Source organism: Psittacula echo, assembly GCF_963264785.1.
Source record: "Psittacula echo genome assembly, chromosome: 2".
In the NCBI taxonomy this organism is placed as follows: Eukaryota; Metazoa; Chordata; class Aves; order Psittaciformes; family Psittacidae; genus Psittacula; species Psittacula echo.
Window position 1 is genome coordinate 93,418,113 of NC_137737.1, and position 22,797 is coordinate 93,440,909.

Consider the following 22,797-nt stretch of genomic DNA (forward strand, 5'->3'; position numbering starts at 1 on the left):
AGGGGAGAGCTGGTCAAAATCCTCTTAAGTAGATAAAGTGCAGTTCCTAGAAGCAACACCCTATTTATTTTGCTACCAGCATGTTTTTTCTCCCTTGATTCCCACTGAACTTCCAAAACATTAAAGCAAAGAAAAGGGGCAAAAACAGAAGTTTACATCACTGACAGAAAACATGTAAGTGTGGTTTCTAGACCGTTGTCCAAGAACATTAAAAAACCCCAGCAAGTTACAAATGAAGCCTTCTGTCAATTTCTGTAATCCTCAAAGATTAAACCTTAAAATTTAAACATCAATTTAAAAACTGACAGAACCTGTATCCAACTCCAGTCCAATGTAGATTAAAAAAAAAAAAGTAAGTTGTATGTGTTTTCAAGGTGGAGTCACAGTCAATCTGTCAAACCAGTAAAAACATTACTTTCCATAAGTGGAAGAAAGTGACTTAAGTTTCCATGTGACAAGTTCTCAATCCATTTTCTAGGCTACACCACTTCTGAAGAAACAGAATACTCCTGGATACAGCAACATTCCCCAATTAAATTTTGGCTAACACTGTGACAGAGGAAGAGAGGCATTTGCTGAGGATGTGAAGACCGCATCAGTCTTAACAGTATTTTCTGTCAAGACATCAGAAACACATTTTAGGTCACTCAGGAGAATTAATCCTAATTAAGTAAAGCTGTAATTTAAACTGAACCAGTAAATTTGCTTAACATCACACACTATCTCAGATTTTTAATTTAATTTAACTTTATTAACAGAGGTCAGCACTTCCGAGTGTTTTGTACATTAAAGTGATCTGAGGCAACACACCTACAATTTCCTTCCCTCTTCCTTCTTGCGTTCTTGACTCCTCAGGTAGGACACTAAGCCGGACATAAGCTAGTCACCTTTCTCCTCTTTGGCTGAGTTAATTTGCTAGATGAACTCTAATGCAAATGCAAGGGAAGAGGTAGGAGCTCACTGAGGAGAGAACAGAAATCCCTGCATGCAGCAAATACTGTAGTACCTACTTTAGATGCTATCATGGATTCATCTACTTCCAACGTGACAATTTAATTGAAAGCTGAACCTTTCAAAGTGATCAATGATCTCCTCAAGTTTCCAAATCACAGAATCACAGAATGGTTTGGGTTGGAAATAACCTTAAAGTTTACCCAGTTCCAACCCCTCTGACATGGGCAGGGGCACCTTCCACTAGACCAGATTGCTCCAAGCCCTCTGTTCAACCTGGCCTTGAACACTCCCAGGGATAGTGAAGCCACAGCTTCTCTTGGCAGCCTGTGCCAGTGCATCACCACTGTCACAGTGAAGAATTTCTTCCTAGTGTCTAATCTAAATCTCCCCACTTTCAGTTTAAAGCTATTCCCCCTTGTCCTATCACCACAGGCCCTTATAAGAAGCCCCTCTCCAGATTTCTTGTAGGCCTCTTTTAGATACTGGAGGCTGGTCTAAAGTCTTCACTGAGCCTTCACTTATCCAGGCTGAACAACCCCAACTCTCTCAACCTGTCTCCACAGGAGAGGCGCTCCAGCCCTCTGTTCACCTTAATGTAGACATGTCCTTAATTAGGACTGGCTACCAGTCCACCTGAAGGTGCAAAATTAATTAGCAAAATTCTAAGTTATATGAATCTTGGCTAATTTTCCTCAGTAGTACTAAAGTATAGGATTTCAGGTGAGACATTCGAAACATTTACCACCAAGGAGGAGGCTAATGGTAAGCCATTAACCGTAGAATTCAACTCCCCTTTACTTAGGGTTCAAAATTTCTTGGTTTGATCTTCATCTAAACATCTCAGAACTTCAACTCCAACCCCAACATGAAAATAAAGCTAAAAAACCAATTGTTTAAAACAAGCAAGAACTGCTTCATTTAGTATTTTACATTACAGGAACTTGCTAAGAACCTTTAGAATAACATTTTGTTTTTAAAAAATCAAGTTACATTCAGACAAGGTAATGGAAAAAGTACCTCCAAATTCGCTGAGTGGGTTGACTGTTTCCATGAGACTACACTAATTTCAAACAATAGCCATACAGATTTTATACAGAAACACACCAAATTGATTTGCAGGCAATAAAATACATAAAGCAGAAGCAAGTTGTTTTACTTCAGGTATTTGGCTAAAAAATTTTGAAATAAAAACCTAAAATCCATTCTGCAAACCATTAAAATCATAGAAGTAGAATGTTTATACCTGGATTCCGCTGAATATTATAATAATTAGGGAATACCAGATAAAAGATATGTTTATCCCAAAGTATAATCCAATAACTAGAATTACTACTGAACTATACATGTCTGTAAGTCATGTAAACAAGAACTAATGAAGGAAAATGATCATGATGCAAGCAATAAAACAGAAACCACTTACGCTCCTGGCCCTTGCCATGTCCATGTGATTGTATCCTACGAAAGAGGGATGACAGTTGCAATTAATTACTGCACTTTACACTTTTGTTACATTATAGATAATTGATGACATATGACTAAATGGTTTTCATGGAAATTTCAATGCCCTCTGCAAAAGTTCTTAGTCCCAAGAGGAATCAGCCTAGTAATCTACCTCTTAAACACATAATATATATATTTAGAAAACAGTTAAAGATGCAGAGATTCTTCAAATGTTGTTAGCCTTGGAAAAGAAAGTTATTTACTCTAAGATGATGTTGCTTAGTATGCATTGTCCTTGTATATTTTCCAAACCCACCCTGCTCAACAGGGTGTCCCCTCAAGTGTCCCTATACTTTACTTGGACCTCCCAGCAACAGATATGAACATGCTGTAACACGAAGTGTCTGGGACCTGTGGGGATGACTCACAGGAAATCTGCTCAACTGACATGAGCAGCAGGATAAGTAAGACCTTGTGTCTTACCTCCAACAGTATTTTTCCAGTTGCCTTTACTCACAGACATCATATATTCACCTGCCTGATCCAAGAATCAAAAGGTACATTACAAGACATCTAAACCCACCGATTTACTCTCAGGCAAAACTAGCAAGCACCACTTTTATATGACTGGGATGAACCACGTATGCTAAGAGAGGACAAATAGCAGTAAAAGAAACGAACAAGATGCAAATAACAAAAAGAGAACAGTGATCTGGAAAGGAGTGTATAACAGGGGACAAGAAGGAATATGACAGTAAAGGTCATCACATTTTTAAGACTAAGAAACTGTGTGGAGAAAAAACTGCAATACTGGCAGATAAAATTTAAGTGCAGAAGTAAGGATCAAAAAAACTGGAAACAAGTTCCAGCTACTGTTCTGACCAACTGAATAAGAAAAAACAGTACAAATCACTAATGAAAAGATAACAGGACTTGGTAAATTCAGGTTTCTGAAAGATCAGAGACATACTTCTATCAACCTACTGAAATTATTGCAGTTCAGTTCTGTGCTAATATCTACAGCCATTTGAGGGAGTTATGTGATCATGTGCCATGATCTTGAAAAAATCAAGTCAAACTCATATCTTAGTTAACACAGCAAAAGGCTGTCACAATTAAAATGAAAGAAAGCAACACATCCATAAAAGGTGAAAAACGTGACAAACGTGATAGATCAACAGATTGGAGTAAGGTCAAAATATCATAAAGGACTACTAAAAATTTAAATCTTGACTTTCAACTATTATTTTAAAGTCAACCAAAATATTATGAAGAACAGTTCTATCTTTAGCAATCAACATACATGCATGAAAATAGACTTCTCCATGCAGTCATCTTTAAGAACTTTAATGTCTTCAGTTTTACTGTTAAACTGTTTCTGGCAATTCTGATGTCTCTGGTAATACTGCAAGTAGAAGTATTACAGGGTTTGGTTTTTTCCTCACAAGAAACTTTCATTTACAAATCCTGACATCCTGGCAATGTAGATAGGTGGTAATTTCTCTCATCTGATACTAGATCTGCTATGTAGAACAACACCACAGACTTACACATATTCAACTCAGCTCTCCAAATTGCAACAGTGCAAAAGGAGACAAAGCAAAAAGTGAGCTCTACAAAAGCACCTGGCCTGGGCAACGGATCACTGAACAGCAAACAGATATTTTCACATTCCAGTCACTATGCTGGCTAGCTGGTAACACAAACTCAAATAAGCCACATACCTACCAGCAATCCTGCAAGAAATTCCCAATGTGAATGTCACATCAGACTGCGTGCTTTTTCTCACTGAGAACATCAGGACGCAGCAGGGGTGATGGCTATAAATGCTACACAGTAGAAAACAGGATTCTGGTCTGCAAGAGACAGACCTATTTTGTAGGAGACTCCTACCAGTATACCCAGTATTCTTATAATAAAAGCAGAAAGCAGAAGATGGGAAGTGGTATATTCTGTACTTAGTTTAAATACCTTTTCTATTTATCACAGCTACCAGCTTATCCTTATGGATAGAACTCACTTTGATAGCATTCTGAGTATACTTGGAAACTTTTGTATTTAGATAAGGAATTCTTTGAACTGCACGGAAGTACATCTTCCATATAATTTTTGACAGAAAAAGATACTGAGGATAGTGCCAAACTTCAAACAGCAGATGGGTTTTTGTTTTATATACTCAATCAACCCTGGTACACCAAAGCTGCACAGGAGATGCTGCCAAACCTCTTATCAAATAGCAGAGTTACCTGTAGAAGACAGCTGGATATAAAAAGACATTTAAAATGGCTCTGTGATATTTAAACAGGTATACAGCCTTTCATAATGACTACCAGCACTCTGACAGAAAACTCAAATGAAAGAAAGACACAAAGATAACCAGTGTAAAAAAGAATTGCAAAATGACTCCTGCATAATCTATGGATGGGAACATTAGAACATTTATTTTAATCAGATTATAGGTAAAAACTGTCAAGCATCCAATAGGCAAAATGCTACCAAACTAGCTAAACAGAAGTAAATTTTAAATTTCATGTCTAAACAACACTTTAAGCCTCATAATTTCTTTCCACTCTCGCATCAAGAGGGGCAACATACTAACATGATACTCCTAAAGAAACACTGATACAGGACCAGAGACATCATGTACTGCAAACAGTCGTAAGCCCAAAGAAGAAAGGTATTCAGGGGGCAAACCTGACTAGAGAGTTCTTCATGGCACCCAGAATTAGATTTATTTGCTAGAGAAAGCCTGAATTTACATTACCAATTTTGCCACAAGTTTCAGTCAATAGTACTTTCCCTAGTTCTTGAATAGAGTACAAGGAAATCAGCATGTAAATCAGACACCTACTACATTCACCCCAGGCTCCAATCTCAAAAAGCCTCCCAAAAGAGTCAGGCGCACTCAAGTTCAAGAATGTTCTCATCTGTACTGTGGAACTCAGGGCTCTGGAGATGGATCAGAGCAGGTAGTTCAAGCTAAAAGCAGTGGGGTGACTGAACGCAACATGTATCTGGAATTCACTGACTAAGCAAAGATCTTAAACTCCTTTATAAACCTAAATTTATAACAGGTAGTGGTCAAACAAGACAACAGTGTATGCAAAACAATGTTTCCTCCCTACTCTGTTGTTCTTACTTGCTACCTAACTCTTAACTGTACCCTAATCAAAATAAACCTCACCTTCACACATCACATCATGTTTCTCCTTCCTCCGCATTCTAACCTTGCTGCAAATCTTCTCCAGCCCACCCAGGCTAATCTAAAAATCAAACATTAACAGCAATTATCCCTCCCTCATTAGTGCTTAGTGGAAGTAGACTGTAGGAGGTTAAAAGATTCTGTAAGTCACTGAAAACTAAGTGTTTTAAAGCAATCAAAAGTGGCAGAAAAAAGTTACACACACAGATTCAGCCCAACTCTGATGGATATCTATATAAATATTTAGAGTTCGTTTTATGACATTTTGCAGTAATACAAAAAAAATGGAAAACTTCATGAAAATTTATATTGTTTTACTTCAATGTAAAAAGCTGACCATCTCTGTTAATAGAACATTAGGAACATTTATTATTAGCGGAAACATTGCATATTATGTACTACAGGCAATAAGGACATTTCAGTACGAAAATGGATTTCTGAAGACTTGAAAATTAACATTTGATAGTTTTATATTGTTATAAAATGTTTAATGCTAATATACCATGTTACTTTCAGTGAAGTATCAGGCATGAGCATATTTGCAACTTAAACCGCCGGTGCAATAAATATTCTTTTCTAAAGGAATCTTTCTTCCTGAAAATAAAACAATTATGTAATGAGAAGTCCCAGGCAACCTGTTAAAATACACTTTATACTATGCAAGCTAACAGGCAGCTATTCTTGTCACAGCATCCACAAAGATAATTTTGGGGTTTGTTGCTGCAAACTAGTTGACTGCCATCACACCATGTCTCAGTCAAGAGCTAACAGTGCTCTATGTAAATTACCTTTGCTTAGATTCTTTTCTTTTTTAATTATGTGTCTTACAGCAACCTTTAAACTGAAAGAAAGAACAATGGTTGGAACCACTTATAAAACATAAGCACTACAGGTACCAAGAGGAACTGAAATCCTTCTTTAGATCAAGGGGTTAAAGGGCTAGTCAAAGAGATCTCCTGACACGACAGGCATCGGCCAAGGTAGTCCTTATTTTACTTCTGACACTTCTCCCATGCTCTCCTAAATAAGTTCTATTTTTGAAGCGGACATACTGGACCTGAAATCAGCCCAAGAGGGCTCAAAAAGAATCTTCAAGTATAAAAGCAAGCAAAGTTCTCCAAGAAGCATCTTCTAACTAACCGAGGAATGCAGATAGACAGGATTCTGGCTGCACTAGGAAAAGAAAGTATTCACATCAAGTAAACTGAATAATAATTTAAAAAAACCCCAAAAACCAAAAGCCACAACAACTACTCCAAATTAGTCAATGTCTAGCATTCCTTAGCCAAGTGCACAGTGAATGCAAACCATGGACAAGAAGACACCTTACGGAAGTGCTGAAGTCCTCAACATATTACTCTAGTATCATTTAGCTAGTTGTGTTAATTTGTGACCAACACCCCCACAGGTAGAGGGTGCAGAAGCATCTTCCAGCAATAAACAATATCAAGAAAACTCTTCAGCACACACGGCAGTACAGAGAGCACATGGGAACACAGATCCTAGACAAGACAAATGTCAGTTTCTGTCACTTGTACAGTACTTCCTGTAAAAAACTGAGTAACTTTCAAAGCATTGTTTAGGAGTAACCTAATAAAAGCAGAAACATCTGAACTGTCTCAGATTATTTATACTGCTAGAGGCTTAACAAACACACACTTAGCCAATAAGCATTAATTAATGATTTCCAAATTTCTAAACCTATTTACCTAACCTAAAAGATTACAAAAGTGCCAATGTACTTAGAGGAAAATGCCCCAAGTTTCCAACTGAACTTACCAGTTTGTTTGGGTAACGTAAAACCACTGGCTGTACCGGAACTCCAGGAATGAACGCTCCTAGAAGGCACATATCACACAATTACTGTACAGTGCATTTTGGTACAGAAGTTTATTGCAGCAAAGAAAAAGATTATACAATTAATGAGCTGATATGCACAGAAATGAGTTGATATTGGAAAAAAAAAAAGATCTGAAAGTAGCCTTAAAAGTAATCTAAAAAGTAAGCACTGGAGAATCACAATGCATTACTATCTTTTCAGCAGATAAATAACAAAGAATGCTTGCTTGTATTTTCTAATTTATCTTCTACCACTTTCACAATTTGTCATGTACACAAGTCAAAGCCCAGTACCAAATTCAGCTTGATAGATGATTAAAAAGAAATATGAGCATGTGCAAGATAGTTAAGTCGATATATTCCATGTGGTCAATAGCATTTATTGGTGAAGAACCTAAGCTTCTTTATTCAAAAGCAGCTTTCTATTTTTAGCTGAGCAACATCAATTTATAGGAAATTTATCATCTCTGAAATAACAAAATTAATATAACTTCTGTCACTAGTTACTTAGGAAAAGCTAATAGAAAGTATTGAACTACAACTATCATACCCTAGTATCACTTCATTTCATGCGAAAATTACAGTTCTGATAAATAAGTAGCACACAATCTGTAAGCGTCATTTTCTTGGTTTTTAGCACAAAGAGTGGGTAAGCATGATAGGTCTCTTGCTCAAGATTTCTCTAAACATCCTTTCCTCATGAAAACAATTGAAGACAGCTGCACGCAAACCTATATAATTCGTAGCAATTTACTAAGTTATGCCTAATATTTTGATTAAAAAAAAGAAACAGACAATGGAAGTACACTGTATTCTTAGCATTACATTTGCTTTACAGAATAACTGGCCAGACCTAAAAGAAGCAATTGTTAACATAGTACAAACATCTTTAAGGTTGTCTGAGATCCTGCAGAGATTTGGTTCCTGGCCCAGTGATACTTTCTATTCAGTCTCCAAAAACAACAGCCTAAGCAACTTTTGAAAGAATGTGAAGATGACAAAACCTGAATGGCAGATGACACCACCACCATTGAAACAAAACTTGACTAGCTTGCCATGTACGACTAGTTTGTACAAATACAAAACCAAAACACATTGTAGTAAGAGCAAGGAGTGTAGACCACATGAGGAGAATGGGGAAAGGCATCGTGATGGAATTTACTTGAACAGAGAGCTGAAGTAATTCGATATGAGAAATTCTGGGGCAAAGGATTTCTGAGAGGCTGGATGGATACAGAAGCAGGTTCCAGTAGGAAAAGTGAGACAGTCAAGCGGCAGAAAGCAGCATGTACTAGATCAAAGGAAAGGAAGAGCAGAGAGGAAGAATGGAGATTGAGGCATAAAGTATATGGTGCCTGGAATGTCTATGGCACAGAGGGAAGGTGTGAAATCCAGGCTTTAATGAAGGATTCAGGCTGTTTTTCAAAGCATGGCCAGGATTCAGGTGGGGAGAAATAGAGAGGGAGAGTAAAAAGCAAAAGAAGAGGATGTTCTCCTAACCACCACACATTCATCTAAAACAGGCAAGAGCTGACTGGGGAGGAAGAAAAGCTTTTTGAATATTTGTTCAGGAGACAACACTGAGATTCCTTCAGCCAAATGAATCAGTCCAAGGAATCACAATGTTGACTCATCACATGATATTCTAATAGTGATATGTAAATTGTAAGCAACACAAAATGCAAGACACACAGTAAGACCAGAACACAATGAGCTAGGCAGAAACCTAAGAAAAGTCAAAAACCACATTCACAACTGCCCTGCTCACTGCAGTCTCCTTATTCACCATCTCCCTACCTACTCCATGAAGTCAAGTTTATATTAAACATTGGTGGTTCACTACAGTATTGGCAAGTCTCCCTGCTGCAACTGCCAGTTTACATCTGCAACAACGTTCAGAGTTATACCCTCTCCTAATATGATAAGCTAAAGAACTTACTGGAAAGAGTTTAGAATATGAATGTTAAGTTAAAAAATATTATAAGAAATGACAGCCTCTGTAACAGTGGTATACTGGCAAGATTCTTATGCCCTCTTCACCAGAATGCAGCTCAGCAGAAGAGTGGGAGAATCAACCCCATACAACACAGCAACAAATGCTGCAGCAGCCTGAAATAGATACACACTGATACCTTAAGCTTTATAGGGTATTTTAATGCTGCATGACAGATCCAAAATAGGAAATGGAGGGGGCAAGAGAAAGAAAAAAAGACAACCACAAACAAAATCCCAGTAAGAAACATTACTCCTCCAGCTCATATGCATCTCAGAAGCCAAGAAAAAAAAAAAATCTGAATTATCTGTTTTGCTCAACAGTGGAGCTCAATCCTTTCCTAGCACCAGAAAATTTCTATTCCTATTCTACCCTACTGCAAGATTTTTAACTCAACTTCTGCAACAGCAAGAAAATTACAATGCAAGTGGTATTTCAGAAAATGAAGACACAAGAACATTCTGTAGAGAACAGTGAAATGAGTATCATACCTACCAGGCTTGAATGTAATTAGACAGGATCGGTTTGTGCAAGTGCCCTCTGGGAATATCATTATCTTGAAGTAAAAGAAAAATTGACTTTTAAGAACTATTTCAGTGTGGATTTATTTATAAACACATCTTTTCAAAGCTAACATTAACTGAGTACAGCAAAAAAGTTTCATAGCAAAACAGTTCAGAGTTAAAAAAATAGTGCTCAACGAAGAAGTCAAAGTTCTCTTAATAGCGGAAACATTTTTCTTTATCTGTGATTTTTGCCTCTTTCTTGACCTCCGATAATAATTCTATTCAATTGGAACACTGACAGTGACCAGAAACACTTGTGAGTCCAAGAGAACTTTCACAAAAGATTTTTGGTGCTGCTCAAAATAGCATATTCTGTTCTGCACCAAAACAAAATTCCTTCTCCCAAGCTACCTGCTTACAGGGTAAGAAAAGGAAAACTTATTTTCTTTTTGATTTTACTCCTTGGTATGTGCACAGATGTCAGAATGACAAAGGCTGAAAATACCTAAACAGAATTCTAACAAGTTGAACTGAATTCAGAGAGTAGACTGTTAAAAAAAAAGAAAAAAGAAAAGTTTTGGATAGCAAAAAGCCAAGAACTGCTGAAATTTTGTGAAGTTACAGAAAAAGACATTTAAAGGAAAAACACATTACAAGGGGACAAAGTAAAGAACTAGAATTAACATTACTAGTTTTATTGCCCACTCTGGCACTAGCTTGATAGATCTTCTACAAATCACTTCAGCTCTGCAACACAGTTTCTTCATCTGTAAGTAAGATTATCTGCTATGAAACCTATTGAAAGTCATGATGTGAAAGCTATGTATCACCTTTTTGTCACACTGTTTATAACTTTTAATACTGTTTACAATATTTCTGTAGTCCAGTGTGACAGTTGCTATGACAGTCATCCTGTATCTTTATCTCAAAAGTTCCCAGGAAGAATGTTTCAAATTGAAAACAGCTCCGAGCCACTTATTTTGGACCACATGATGAAAGCATTGCTAACAGAGGTGTATTCCAGCTATTGGAACATCTGAATTGCTTGTGCTGTCTTGGCCAGTATCACATCTCCAAAAATGACAATATGCCAAAATCCTGAGAATGGTAAGAACACACAATACTCCCCCAGGTATTCTCCTGAGCACCTGACTATTTTCTTCTTAAAGAACTTACCATATAACAGCAGGTTTAGAATCACTTAATAGAGTTGTTTGTCCATGTACTTACCAGCCAGTCTCCCCTTGAAACATACTGCAATGAGAAGCCAGTGTTTTGTACAGATAAGAATCTTCTATCTTCTAGAAAGGATGCGGTGGGGTGTGGAAACCCTATCCCTCACAAACCATTTAAAGCCTCCCACAGGTTAAAAAGTAAACTGCATATCCAAAGCCTGGAAATACCAAATTTCATCTGTCACACAGTAGTAGTATACAGTACCTGTGGCCATTTACCATCAGACTGAGCACGCCTCTTTATTTCTTCAACGGTTTTCCTGCGAGAATCCTGATCTGACCGAGACACAAACACTGGTCGGATGTATCTGATTAGTGCTGAAGAGGAAGTAAAACAAAACCAGCTTTTATTTCCCCTTTGTTTGAAAAATATTTCCTCCCCTCCCAGCAGTCCTCTGAACAAAAATTTTGGTACAAGTACATAATCACTTTACTATATTATACTGCAAACTGAAATACTCAGCTGAATTATTGCAGTTTTATTGAGACATTTTCATAAATTCCGGTAAGGAAAACCATTTTCATAATTTTGGCAATTTCTACTTGTTCAAGTTTTAATAGACCAGTACACATACATCACAGATAATTTAAAATATGATTGTATATATTATGTGTAGTTTTTTGCAACAAATCAGCTGTGCCTGACTATAGGCCATCTCCTCCTAGCACACAAGTCACAAAAATCTATAGACACCCCCAACCCAGCAAAGTATGTCTCTAGGCAAGTGCTTCCAAAACACATTCTCTGAATCAAACTCCCTCTGTCTTTAGAGCTTTTGTCTTCTATGACAGCCCAAATTCACCAGATACACCAAAGATACTCCATACACAGTTTAAGTTATCTTCTTGGAATCAGCATCATCAAAAGAAAAAACATGCTTATTTTCTAAGCCGTCACCTACATGCCTGTTCCTCATACTAGATATCTGGCATAGTCTTCTTGGCTTGGTGGGAAACCTCTTATACATAGCCAGACACAAAATGAGCATGAAAAAGAATCAGAAATTAATCCACAATATGCTGTCTATGCAAATCTATCACAAGGACACCAAGACCCACTTAGAAAATAAATACCATATACAACTCTTTCAGTGTCAAAAAGCACTATCAAGGGAAGCATCTTCAAGGATACTACTTCACGTTTTTATTTAAGCAGGCTGTCTTCCAATACTTTTTATCATTTTTGTGTCTTGTAAACCTATTCAAAGGTGCAAGAGTCACTAAATAATTAACTATTCTATTTGCCTAAAAAAATAAATATAAAATACAGCTTTCATTTTTCCAACCACCACGGGATGAGCTCAGTGACACTAGTTGCATAATCTTCTTTAGGCAAGGACAGACTTGTTGCATTAATGGATCAGCAGTGTTTAAAGTGTGAAGAATAAAAAGTGTAAGAAATTAGAGTCCTGTTCTCAGCAAAAGCTGCTGGTTCTGGTATTACTTTACTGGCAGTTCAGCCAGCAACTCATCAAAATCCTACTATGGTTCTGTGAAACCAATCTGTCACACTTTACAGTAAGTTCCAAACATTCAGACAGCCTCTGAAATACTGCTTTTATCTCACAAGCTGCTGAAGCTCAGGAGATAGCGTATCAGAGAAAAGTTATCATGTTCTTGCACTTTTCCCTACATGCTCTTTCTTATATGATATCCATAGAACAGTGCTTGCTAGGGGAGCAAAGATCATCATGGGTCAGCTAGGGTTTCTGCTGTGGGAAGGTAAAAAAAAAACAAAAAACCCCCAAAACCACCATATACAAAAACTAGAAAAAAAAAACAAACAAAAAACAGGACAAGGGGTAAAATACATGAAAGAAACCATACTTGGTTTCAAAGAACCACAGAATCAACCAGATGGGAAAAGACGTTAAAGATGCTCAAGTCCAACCTTTACCCCAGGACTGCCATGTGCACCGCTAAATCACATCACTGAGGGCCTCACCTACACATTTTGTCCACTTCCAGGGACGGTGATTCCACCACTTTCCTGGAAAGCCTCTTCCAATGCCTGACCACCCTTTCAGTGAAGAGTTTTTTTCCTAATACCCATAATTGTTTGTTTTCTTAGTGATGCTAGTCCTGAGTCTCCCCTACCACTGCAAATTACTATTCTGTAGCAAAACCAGCATTAACAAGTAAAAGAAAGCAAAAAAAAAAGAGTCAAACATGCTCAGCCTTCACCCTGAATTTCTTTTACATTAGCCCCAACTGACGAAATTCAGGTTACTTCAGGTCAAGGACTGCACAAGTTAATTCCAGAGCTCTGAAGCCTTTATCTGAGGATATGCTGCAAACACAGTCTTCTTTATAATACATGAAATTAATTAAGCAGATAGATTTTACATAGGGCAGTACGACCAAAACATGACCTACAGACAACTCACCAATTTGGAGTCTCTAACCACCAATGTAATCTGTACCTCAAAACCATGCAGGCAAGCATTGTTAACCTGGGAGCTTTACTCTTACAACCTTCCCAAAAAGCAAGCTACTGCAGTGTTACCATGCCCAAAAAAAACCACATTGCAAGTTCTCTTACAAATGGACAACACTACAAACAGCAACACATCCACGTGCAAAGAAGAACTATTACAGTATGCTTAAACATAAGAGACAACTGAAAGCTTGGTTTCCTGGAGGATTTGTTCTGCCTGCTGAGTTGTATGATATAAAATAGGCTTCAAGGCAAGTTTGTTTCTCTTCTCCTGGTTCAGCCACTATTTTCATGCAGCCTGTAGAATTTATCTCTCTTACACCGTCAGCTTTCTTTCAAATATGTACGAAGCCATCACTATTTCAGCCCAGCACATCAAAACTTTATATAAGCATCTTGTCTATTAAGCTAAGCCTTACTTCCTTCAGGATCAGACTAAAAGGCTGACAGAAATCTCAACATTAAACAGCAACTTAAGATCCTGTAAAACACCAACTACCAGACCCTTAGTGTTGAAGTCCAACAATTCAAGTGAAATTAAAACTCTCACGTCACTAGTAAGAAGCTGAAAAAGTACATACCAAGGAAAGGCTAGCTCTGTACTTGCCTTTCCTCTTACACTGTTTTCATAACTATGCTTTAAAACAGAGCGTAAGGCTATACAGATCCTTACTCTCACCATGTATTTTCATGTTCAGTAAATAAGCAATCTGAAAATTCAAAGGCTGTACCAAGTTGATCTATGCAAGAAATAGTGAGAAGCAGGGCCAAGAGTTTGTAAAGAGAAACTGAGAAACACACCAAATAGGTGGGCAAGCTGAGGCTGCAGTCAGAAATCAAGTGAAAACATAGGGAACCCTAGAGACTGTACTGTAAAGTAGTATGTAAGGCAAGGAATAAGCTGGACTAGAGCAAAGTCAGACCAGGAGCAAAAAGCAGCATGCATGAAAACTCTTCAGACAGCTGGCATACTGAGCTACTAAAGGAAACAAGCAAAACTGTGCAATATGCTTAATAAATAGAACATAATCTTAACCTTCTCTGCTTGTCAATGTAAGTGACCACCCTTAAACTATAAATTCTAGTGGGCAGAAAACCCCTCAATTCACAAAATTGATCTTGCCAGTGTCATTATTCCAGCTTTTTCTCTAGCACTGTCAGCCCTACTTGATGTAGTCACACTCATCCCATTTCAGCTCATTACAAGTGCTCCTGAAGACAGGTGACATGCTGTACTTCACTTTCTCAGGCAGGTGCCCGCAATTTAAACAGTACCACCAGTAATTCATCAAAACCTCTGCCTTGCAGGGCAGCCAGAATGCCACAGATACACTAACGAAGAGAAAGTTGCTCTAGCATGAAACAGCTTGTTTTAAAGGAGCCTGCAAAAATTCAGTATTGCTTTAATTAATTGCAGGGTGGCAGCTCCAACTGATTTCAGAACAGTAACTTCCATGCAATCATTTCAAGCACCAGCTGATGCATAAGCAAAAAGTGTTCCTTTCTGATGAGCTGAACACATACAATTGCTGTCAATGGACTTCTCAGAATAATGGGCTTGGGAGGATAAGCGGGAGGAGGTATTTCACCTGTCTATTTCCAGGCAAATGTGGGTGAGGAAACCTCATTTCAAATCAAGACAAGACATGAAGCGCTATTTATATAAGAAAGTATTGCAACAAACCATTTAAATTATGCTTGACAGTTACAGTCATACAGAGTAAAGCTACACTGGCATCACCACCACCGGTCTACAAGGTGTCAGAGAACACAAAGCAACAGAATGGTAACATGGCACTGAATACAGTACTAAAACATATCCATACACACATTTTTGAGTAATGGGCAGTTACATTTTCACCACTGTAGAATCAGAGTGACAGCTGAACCTGAAGCTTTCTCTTAGCCTCTTCCCCAAACACAAAATCGCATCACCTACGTTGCTCTGATACACTGAGATTGCAACCTATAAAGCCAGCACAAATGGGGTGGACGGCTGGAGGATTAGACTGCATACAGAACTGATGAGTAAAGAATTTGGCCTATTTTAAGTTCCAAGATGAAAACATACCCAGCTATCATAGCATAAATAATTCTGAGTTACTTATTTCTTGTCTTTTAGTCATGATTCTCTAGAAATGCCTATAAAGTGCTTTCAGAAGGTGAGCTTGAACAAAAAAAAAAAAAGGTAAGTTTATGAGATGTGGGAAACAAAAACACCCACAAAAGAGCTGATAGTTTTTACAGCGCAGTATGATTCTCCCCATTTCCTCTGTAGCGCTTCTGTATTCTGCCAAGTACAAGCGACCTCTTTGCCATTTATACACTTAAGCTAACATACCCTCCCATTCATTTTGCAGGTACCAAGGTTCCTCTCTTTTTTCAGAGGGTTTCAGAAGTTAAAGATGTCAAGAAGAAGCTGATATAAACTTCAAGCACATCACCTTAAAGTTTTTAAAAATTCAGACCACTGAAGATGTGGTCTGAATCACAAAAGTTGTCAATAAATTTGATTTCATAGGGATTTTGTCAGACAAATCCTTTCTCTTTCTTATTGAAGTATTTCTGCAGTAGCACCAACCACTTGAGCAATGAAAAGAAACTTTTACTCAGGTTGCTTTAGCAGCCAAAAAAAAAAAAAAAAAAAAAAGAGTGAAGTGTAACTATCCAGAAATTATGCAAATAGCTTGTCCTGACTTGACATGGGTCCAGAAGACAAAACAGGAAAGTTTAAGGACCTGTGCTGATGACAGAACTGATCTAACTTGTTCAGCCAATGTAAAGTGCAGTGGATTCCTGGATGTCATCTTCCTTGGGCTGCACACTTTACATTAAAGTAGTGCAGTGAACTTCACATCTCCAATCTACCAAAACCCTGGAAAGTAATTGTGAAGAATACATACATGCCGTTCTTCAACATTGTGGTGACATGCTCTGTCTGTTTTTGCATCCTCTACTTCATTTTCTTTACTAATGACCACTAACTGTAGAAGTCATAACTCCTCCATCAGATCAAAAGAGCATTTTTTAATATGTTTTTTCTTTTTTCTTTTTTTTTAACCCTACAATGAAGGAAGTTGTCTGAAAAAGTCACAAGACTTAAGTCTGCTTCCAAAATTGGCCTTTGTGGTCCAGGAGAGCTGCCTTTAAGTCAGAAAGCACAAGAATACTCAAACACACTTGTGGAATATTTCCATGAAAAACAGGCTTTCAGTCAACTGGACTTAAAAGCAGATCAAAAGCTTAATATTCCATGACTGGCAAACTAAGGGTACAATAATAATAACACAGGCAGCTGCTCCAGAAACCTATTAAAATACTTTTGAAACTGATCCTGGTACCCAATTCACAATCAGATCTTTTTGTGCCTGTTACAGCACCTGATCCCTCTGGCACACAATGTACAGTGTCCTGATAAACACTGCCATTACATGAAAAAGGCAACTTGTCCATCCACATCATGTTTGGATACTCTGGATGAAGATCTACTCTCCACTTAAAAGTCCTCATCCTTGGAAATTATCTTTGGATATCTTCTGCCAATACATTTTTTATGTGCTGAATTCTGCTCAGAGTTAAATGAATGTATTTTATCCAAAACTCCCCAGAAGACTCTGAATGACCATTAATGAGACTCAATTAAGAAACCACAAGGTCAGAATTATCAATGGCTGGCTCCAAGACTTCACTGGAGATGCTACAAGTTTGTAAGATTTACAAAACTGAAGAATATAAACAATTCTGACCACTGTAGAGGAAGTTCTAGATGAATGTCTAGATTGTTGACAATTCACCACACACCCCAAGAAAAACATGACCATCTTTTCACAGATAGCATAAAGAGAAATACCACTGGTCCAATTGCATGAAATACATTTTGTGTGTGTGTGTGCGCGTGCGCACATGTGTGCGTAGAGAAGTGTAAATAAGCACATTGGAATTAAAATACTAGATCAAAGGAGGAGAGGACGGTCAGTACTATCTGCTTCACAGAAAACCTCTTTCAAGCAGTAAAAGAAAATATCTCAACTTGACTCCACGGACAGCTTGCACTAAATTTTAAGCCAAAGTAGTCACTACAGTCATTACTCACCTTTCAGTTAAGGTCTGTTTATTTTAATAACACAAACTGCTGTAAACAATGTTGCTCATAAAAAAAAGCACTCCTCCAAACCAAAAAAAAACCCTAATGTTTTTGAACTCCAAATCCCAGCTATAATGTTTGCCATAACCTCACCTTCGTGGCATTTTTCTGAACACCTCATGAGGGACTACATAATCTTTGTGGCTGCCTGACATAAACTGAATGCAGCTATACACGACAAAATGCTCATTTACTTGGATGTACTCTATATTCTGGTAATATTCCATCAAATCACTGCGTGCAGTTTTCAGGGTTTTCTGTTTTTCTGTAACTGGTTTTACTCACACATGGACAAAATTAAGTTAATTTTTTAAAATTTATTTTAAGTCTAGACTTCTAAGTTAACTTTTAAAGGACTCAATTGAATTAGGTATATAGGAAATAGTTTGAACTACTCAATACGTATTATTTGTGCTACATTCTGTGTAACTACAACCTGCATGTCCCTACAGATCCTTCTCAGATTTTCCAAATCTATTACATGGGATAGTTAAGCAGCTACTATAGCATTATGTCAAATGCCATTCTGCCGTTTTGTTATATTTCAGTAACACAGCATGGCCTGGAGCTACCTCATTTACTTTGGATCCTCCAAACAGCTGCAAGTAAAGGAGAGCTCCACAAGGACTATTTTATTTTGCTAAGCTAGCAATTATTAAACAGTCAATTGAGTTGGGAGGAAAAAAGATAAATCTGCCCCTGCTTTTATGGCTGGACTGCTCCTTCAAGCCCAAGTTGGCCTGGGTACACCTATACTGTACAGGAGTGTCAACATATCACCCCATAACAGTATCTTCTTTAAGTAGGAAGGGTTTAATTTCTTTTTGTTTTCACACTATGTGTATTTGCATGCATTTATATTTATTCGTGCCTACATCCCTTCACCCTTTTTGTTAAAAGGATCTATTCATTTTTACACAGATTTTTCACTGCCACGAAATTTCACTAAACTGTTCTGGCCTGAATTTTACCTAATACAGAGAGACCTTTATACCAAGAAATTCCATACATGAAGCTTCCAGGAGTAACCACTCACCATCTGTGACCATGTCTCAGCTTCTGTTTTTGAACCTGTCCTTAAAACTATGCTGTTTAATGAAATTTTAAGAGGACGTCAACACCAACAGCCTGATTCCACTTAGTTGCAAGGTTAGTCAAAGCTTTTGTTTAGACTTTTAAACAGCACCTACCCAAGGCCGAAGTAAGAACTTTTGTCCTTCTTATACTACCCTTAAAATCTACATAATGAGACACAGGAAGATCCTTTCAACTCTGATGGTCCCTCAATACAATATGGTGGATTTCTCCAAAACGCTTCCACACCGGCTTTGATTAGAAGCCTACAAGCCTAAAAGCTCACACATTTTTTGGCACAACTGTACCAAAAATCACAGGCCTCTCTCAAGCCTTTGAGACAATCTACATTGACAATTTCAAAGATAGTATTCAAACATTACTGACCTGGGCATCTGCATTTCTTGTGACTAAATCTGAGTGCGCAATAATCCGCTCTTGCTCATCTCTCACACCGTGCCTAAAGCAAGCTTATTGATGCACAAAGGATTAACAGCACTCCCTCAAGACAAGGCACGATTGAGAGCAGACAACATTCCTAAAACACATTTCTGGGATGGTGCCCTGACTTGCACCAAGAAAGAAGTCTTCACACACTTCCTCTCTAGCCTCACCCTTTGCTTCCATAGCCCCATCCTAACTTTTCTATTTGTCAGGCCTCAGAACATGAACACTTTCACTGCGACTGTAACCATGAGTTCTGTAGGATAGTTTTGACTTCGTATAATGATTCAACTTTGGAGAAAGGGGAAAAAAAAAAAACCCATATCCCTCCCATTCTTTCTATTGATATTCAAAGTAAACCAGTGAAAAAGTCACCATATACTATGGCCTGAAAACAAAGTAAATGTTGCTTTCCCATACATAACCAGCAAACCTCCTAAATAATAATTTTTAATTGTTCTTGAAAAATTAATTGTCTACCAACTTACTTCCCCAAACAGGAATATCTTTACTTTCTGCTTTCATCACAATGGAGGCAAAGGTCATAGTTACTGGAATGGCATCAAAGCAGGAAGAATGGGGAGCCACAGTTAATATTGCTGCTTCTCCTGGCAACGCCCGTCTGCCTTTTACACTTATCCAGTGGAATCCACCAGCAAGCCACATCATTCTCATGATTGCTTTCAGCAAAATATCCACTATCCTGTAAAGAGTTAAAAAAAAGAGTTATGCTGCCACAAGAATACCTTAACAAAGGAAAAGAAAAACGTTACATAAAAACTTTGTAAGCCTGAAATAACTGCAGATAGGATATGCTGCTCAGAGCAGGAACACTATACAGACTTCTGTTTCCTCTTTCTCAGCAGGTTTAAGACCACTTTTAAGGTAAGAAGCCATTTAATTTCAATTCATGCCTGAATATTAATGTGTTTTAATCATAGTAAGATCACTAAACTGATTCAGACTATGACTGCTGAGTTTCTTCTATACCATGTTCAATAATGCTTTCTAGTAACACTAAAAAAAAGCTTTAATAAACTCAGTGCTGAAAAATGCTATTAGGATATTGCTAGAATGCAACAACCCTGATTACTGGGTTTAAGTTCACCCAAACAAAACAGTGCAAAAATGTAGGGCAGAGATTCTCAAACAGGCGGATGCTTACAGAACATACCTTGGAGCTTTGGAAATATTTTACCTTCTTCCCTTTTCCCCATCTCCTCCTCAAGTGTGTTTTTTGTTTGTTTGTTTTGTGGTGGGTTGGTTTGGTGTTTTTTTTATGAGGGTTTTTTTGCTTGTTTTTTTAAACTGATAGTCATGAAAAGAGAAGCATTTACTTTGAACCCACAGAGTGCCAAAACCAAACACTACGAATTGTTATACTCACAGGGACTGGAGGCTGGAAAGCAGGGTGACACAAAAAGTGGATTAAATGGGGAAGGGACAATCTAAAAAGCTTCAAAATAACTCTATGGAAGGTTGATTGCAGTCTATTATTCCTTTAGTTATTATACTGATAGGATTCCAAATGAAATGCAAAGTGACACATGTCTGTGGTTCCCAAATTCCTTCCCTCCTGTGATGCAAAATAGATTCAGCTTCCCTGATGGTAATGCCAGCTCCTAATTTTAAAGTTCTCTACAGAGAGAGGTGATACACACCTTTCTTACTCCTCAAATGGCAGTTTTCGTGGATGGGTGAACACTATCTTACATTCTACCTTAATTAGCTTTCCAATATCAAAATGAGCACAGACTTATTAATAAGCACCAAAGCATGGGGCAAGCCCTCAGAATCAACAGAAGTTCTGTCAATCTGTCACAAGGCAGCAGTAAATGGGGTGAAGCAGTTTAAAACAACAATTTAGAATATGAAATCTGGGCACATTCCGTAGTGTCACTCTTCATAACAGGAAGTTGACACTACAGGAATAATTGAAATTGAAGGATGTCACAATGATGCTTTGCACTACATCCTTAATAAAGAGGCCAGTGATGATCAGTTTTTCTCCCTGTAATTCTTGTATCTCCTGGTATATCAAACAGTTGAGGTATTTTTAGTTTCCCATCCAAGGAGTGTTTAAATAATAATTCTTATATTTTAATTCCGAAGAGAAAAGCAGATCTGTAGGACAGATGTCAGGTATTTCCAATGTTCTCTTTCCCAAACCGCTGAACTAAATAATGATTCTCTCAGTATTTCACCATATCAGTGACTCACTTTCGCCACCAGGAGAGGGGCTTTTCAAGCACTTGCTCATCAGGTCCCATTGAAGCAATGAATGCAAAAGGCCAGGCCAGCAACATCATAAAAGCAGCAAAAAAGAGTCGGATAGGAAACAGAGTCAGGGTCATGAAGGCAATCTGCAAAATAAAAAGAAATTTGAAAAAAAAAAAAAAAAAAAAAAAAAAAAGAAAAAGCATTATTGTAACACGATCTTAGACTGAATCTCAACAGCGACTCCTGGAAACTGATCAGAAGCCTTAACTTAAAAATGTTAAAACCAGCAGAATATGCTTCAATTCCAAACAAATAATTGTAGTGTATGTGCAACAATTTTATATTCACCAATCTTCATTATAGCTGAAACACAGCGCACTCTTTAAAGCTAATGAAGTCGTAGCTTTCCACGCTTCTTCAGACCCTATGTTTGTCAGTGAATATATCTGCATTCTCTTCCCTTTCTGCAGCCTCACACTTAGTAAATATTTAGCATGGGTGTGTTATAAATCTTATTGCACTATAGAGAAATTGGTCCACCACAGCAGCTCCCAGTCAGTGATGTACATTACTTCAGAACAGCGCATTGACACAGCAGTACAGGAACCAACCTGGAAAACTCTTCCAGGACTGGGCAGGCATCTGTTCCTCTGCAGTAGGTTCTTGGAACCAGAAGCTGTGGGGAACCACAGTGGGTAGCACAGTGCAGAGACCTCTGAACAAACATCCAGACACATATTATGAGTTTCAACTACAGGTCTGCTCTAACAGGTACAACCCCCTGGAAAGCAGAGGTCTTCAAGAAGTTATCCTCCCCTGGGAAGCCCTAGCCAACATAGTTGCTTCTGCACCTCCTCCCAATGCTCTAGCTCTCAGAGCCCTTTCCCAGCCAGTCAGACCTCTGCCTTCAACTCTAGTGAAAAACATGTCATGTTGGAACTTCTCCCACAGTCTCTTGAAGAATTGCTTCAGAAGCAGGGCCTTTCCTTATCTGTCTGGAGTTGTTCCCAACTGTCCTCCGGAAAACACAACTTAGCTACTCAGTGTGCAACAATCCACTTAGCCCAGGAAACAGCTCCAGGAGACAAGAGTCCTCTGTTTCTCACTCAAGGGACAGGAAGAAAGAAAAAAAATCTCTTAAAGTGGAGGAGGGTACAGCTCCAGATGACTGTCTAAGGGAGAGATGGAAACGAAAACTGAAGCTGACTGAGGTAGCACCAATGTTCCTCGACCTGTACAACAGAGGCTAGCAGAAGATGAAGATGACACTATGAAAAATAAGGACTACACAAGGAATAAACTCAAAAGG

General features: G+C 38.0%; 1 protein-coding gene across 1 annotated transcript in view; it reads right to left on the bottom strand.

The window, feature by feature from the left end:
* Nucleotides 1–22,797, bottom strand: part of LPCAT1 (lysophosphatidylcholine acyltransferase 1) — a gene marked incomplete at its 5' end in the record, with an annotated part of 57,690 nt that overhangs the window by 29,227 nt on the left and 5,666 nt on the right. The window contains 6 exons of the mRNA XM_080639650.1: nt 2,375–2,409; nt 7,376–7,434; nt 9,924–9,984; nt 11,375–11,487; nt 19,757–19,971; nt 21,489–21,631. Coding sequence (XP_080495776.1) covers nt 2,375–2,409; nt 7,376–7,434; nt 9,924–9,984; nt 11,375–11,487; nt 19,757–19,971; nt 21,489–21,631 — 626 coding nt within the window. The remainder of the gene's footprint in view (nt 1–2,374; nt 2,410–7,375; nt 7,435–9,923; nt 9,985–11,374; nt 11,488–19,756; nt 19,972–21,488; nt 21,632–22,797) is intronic.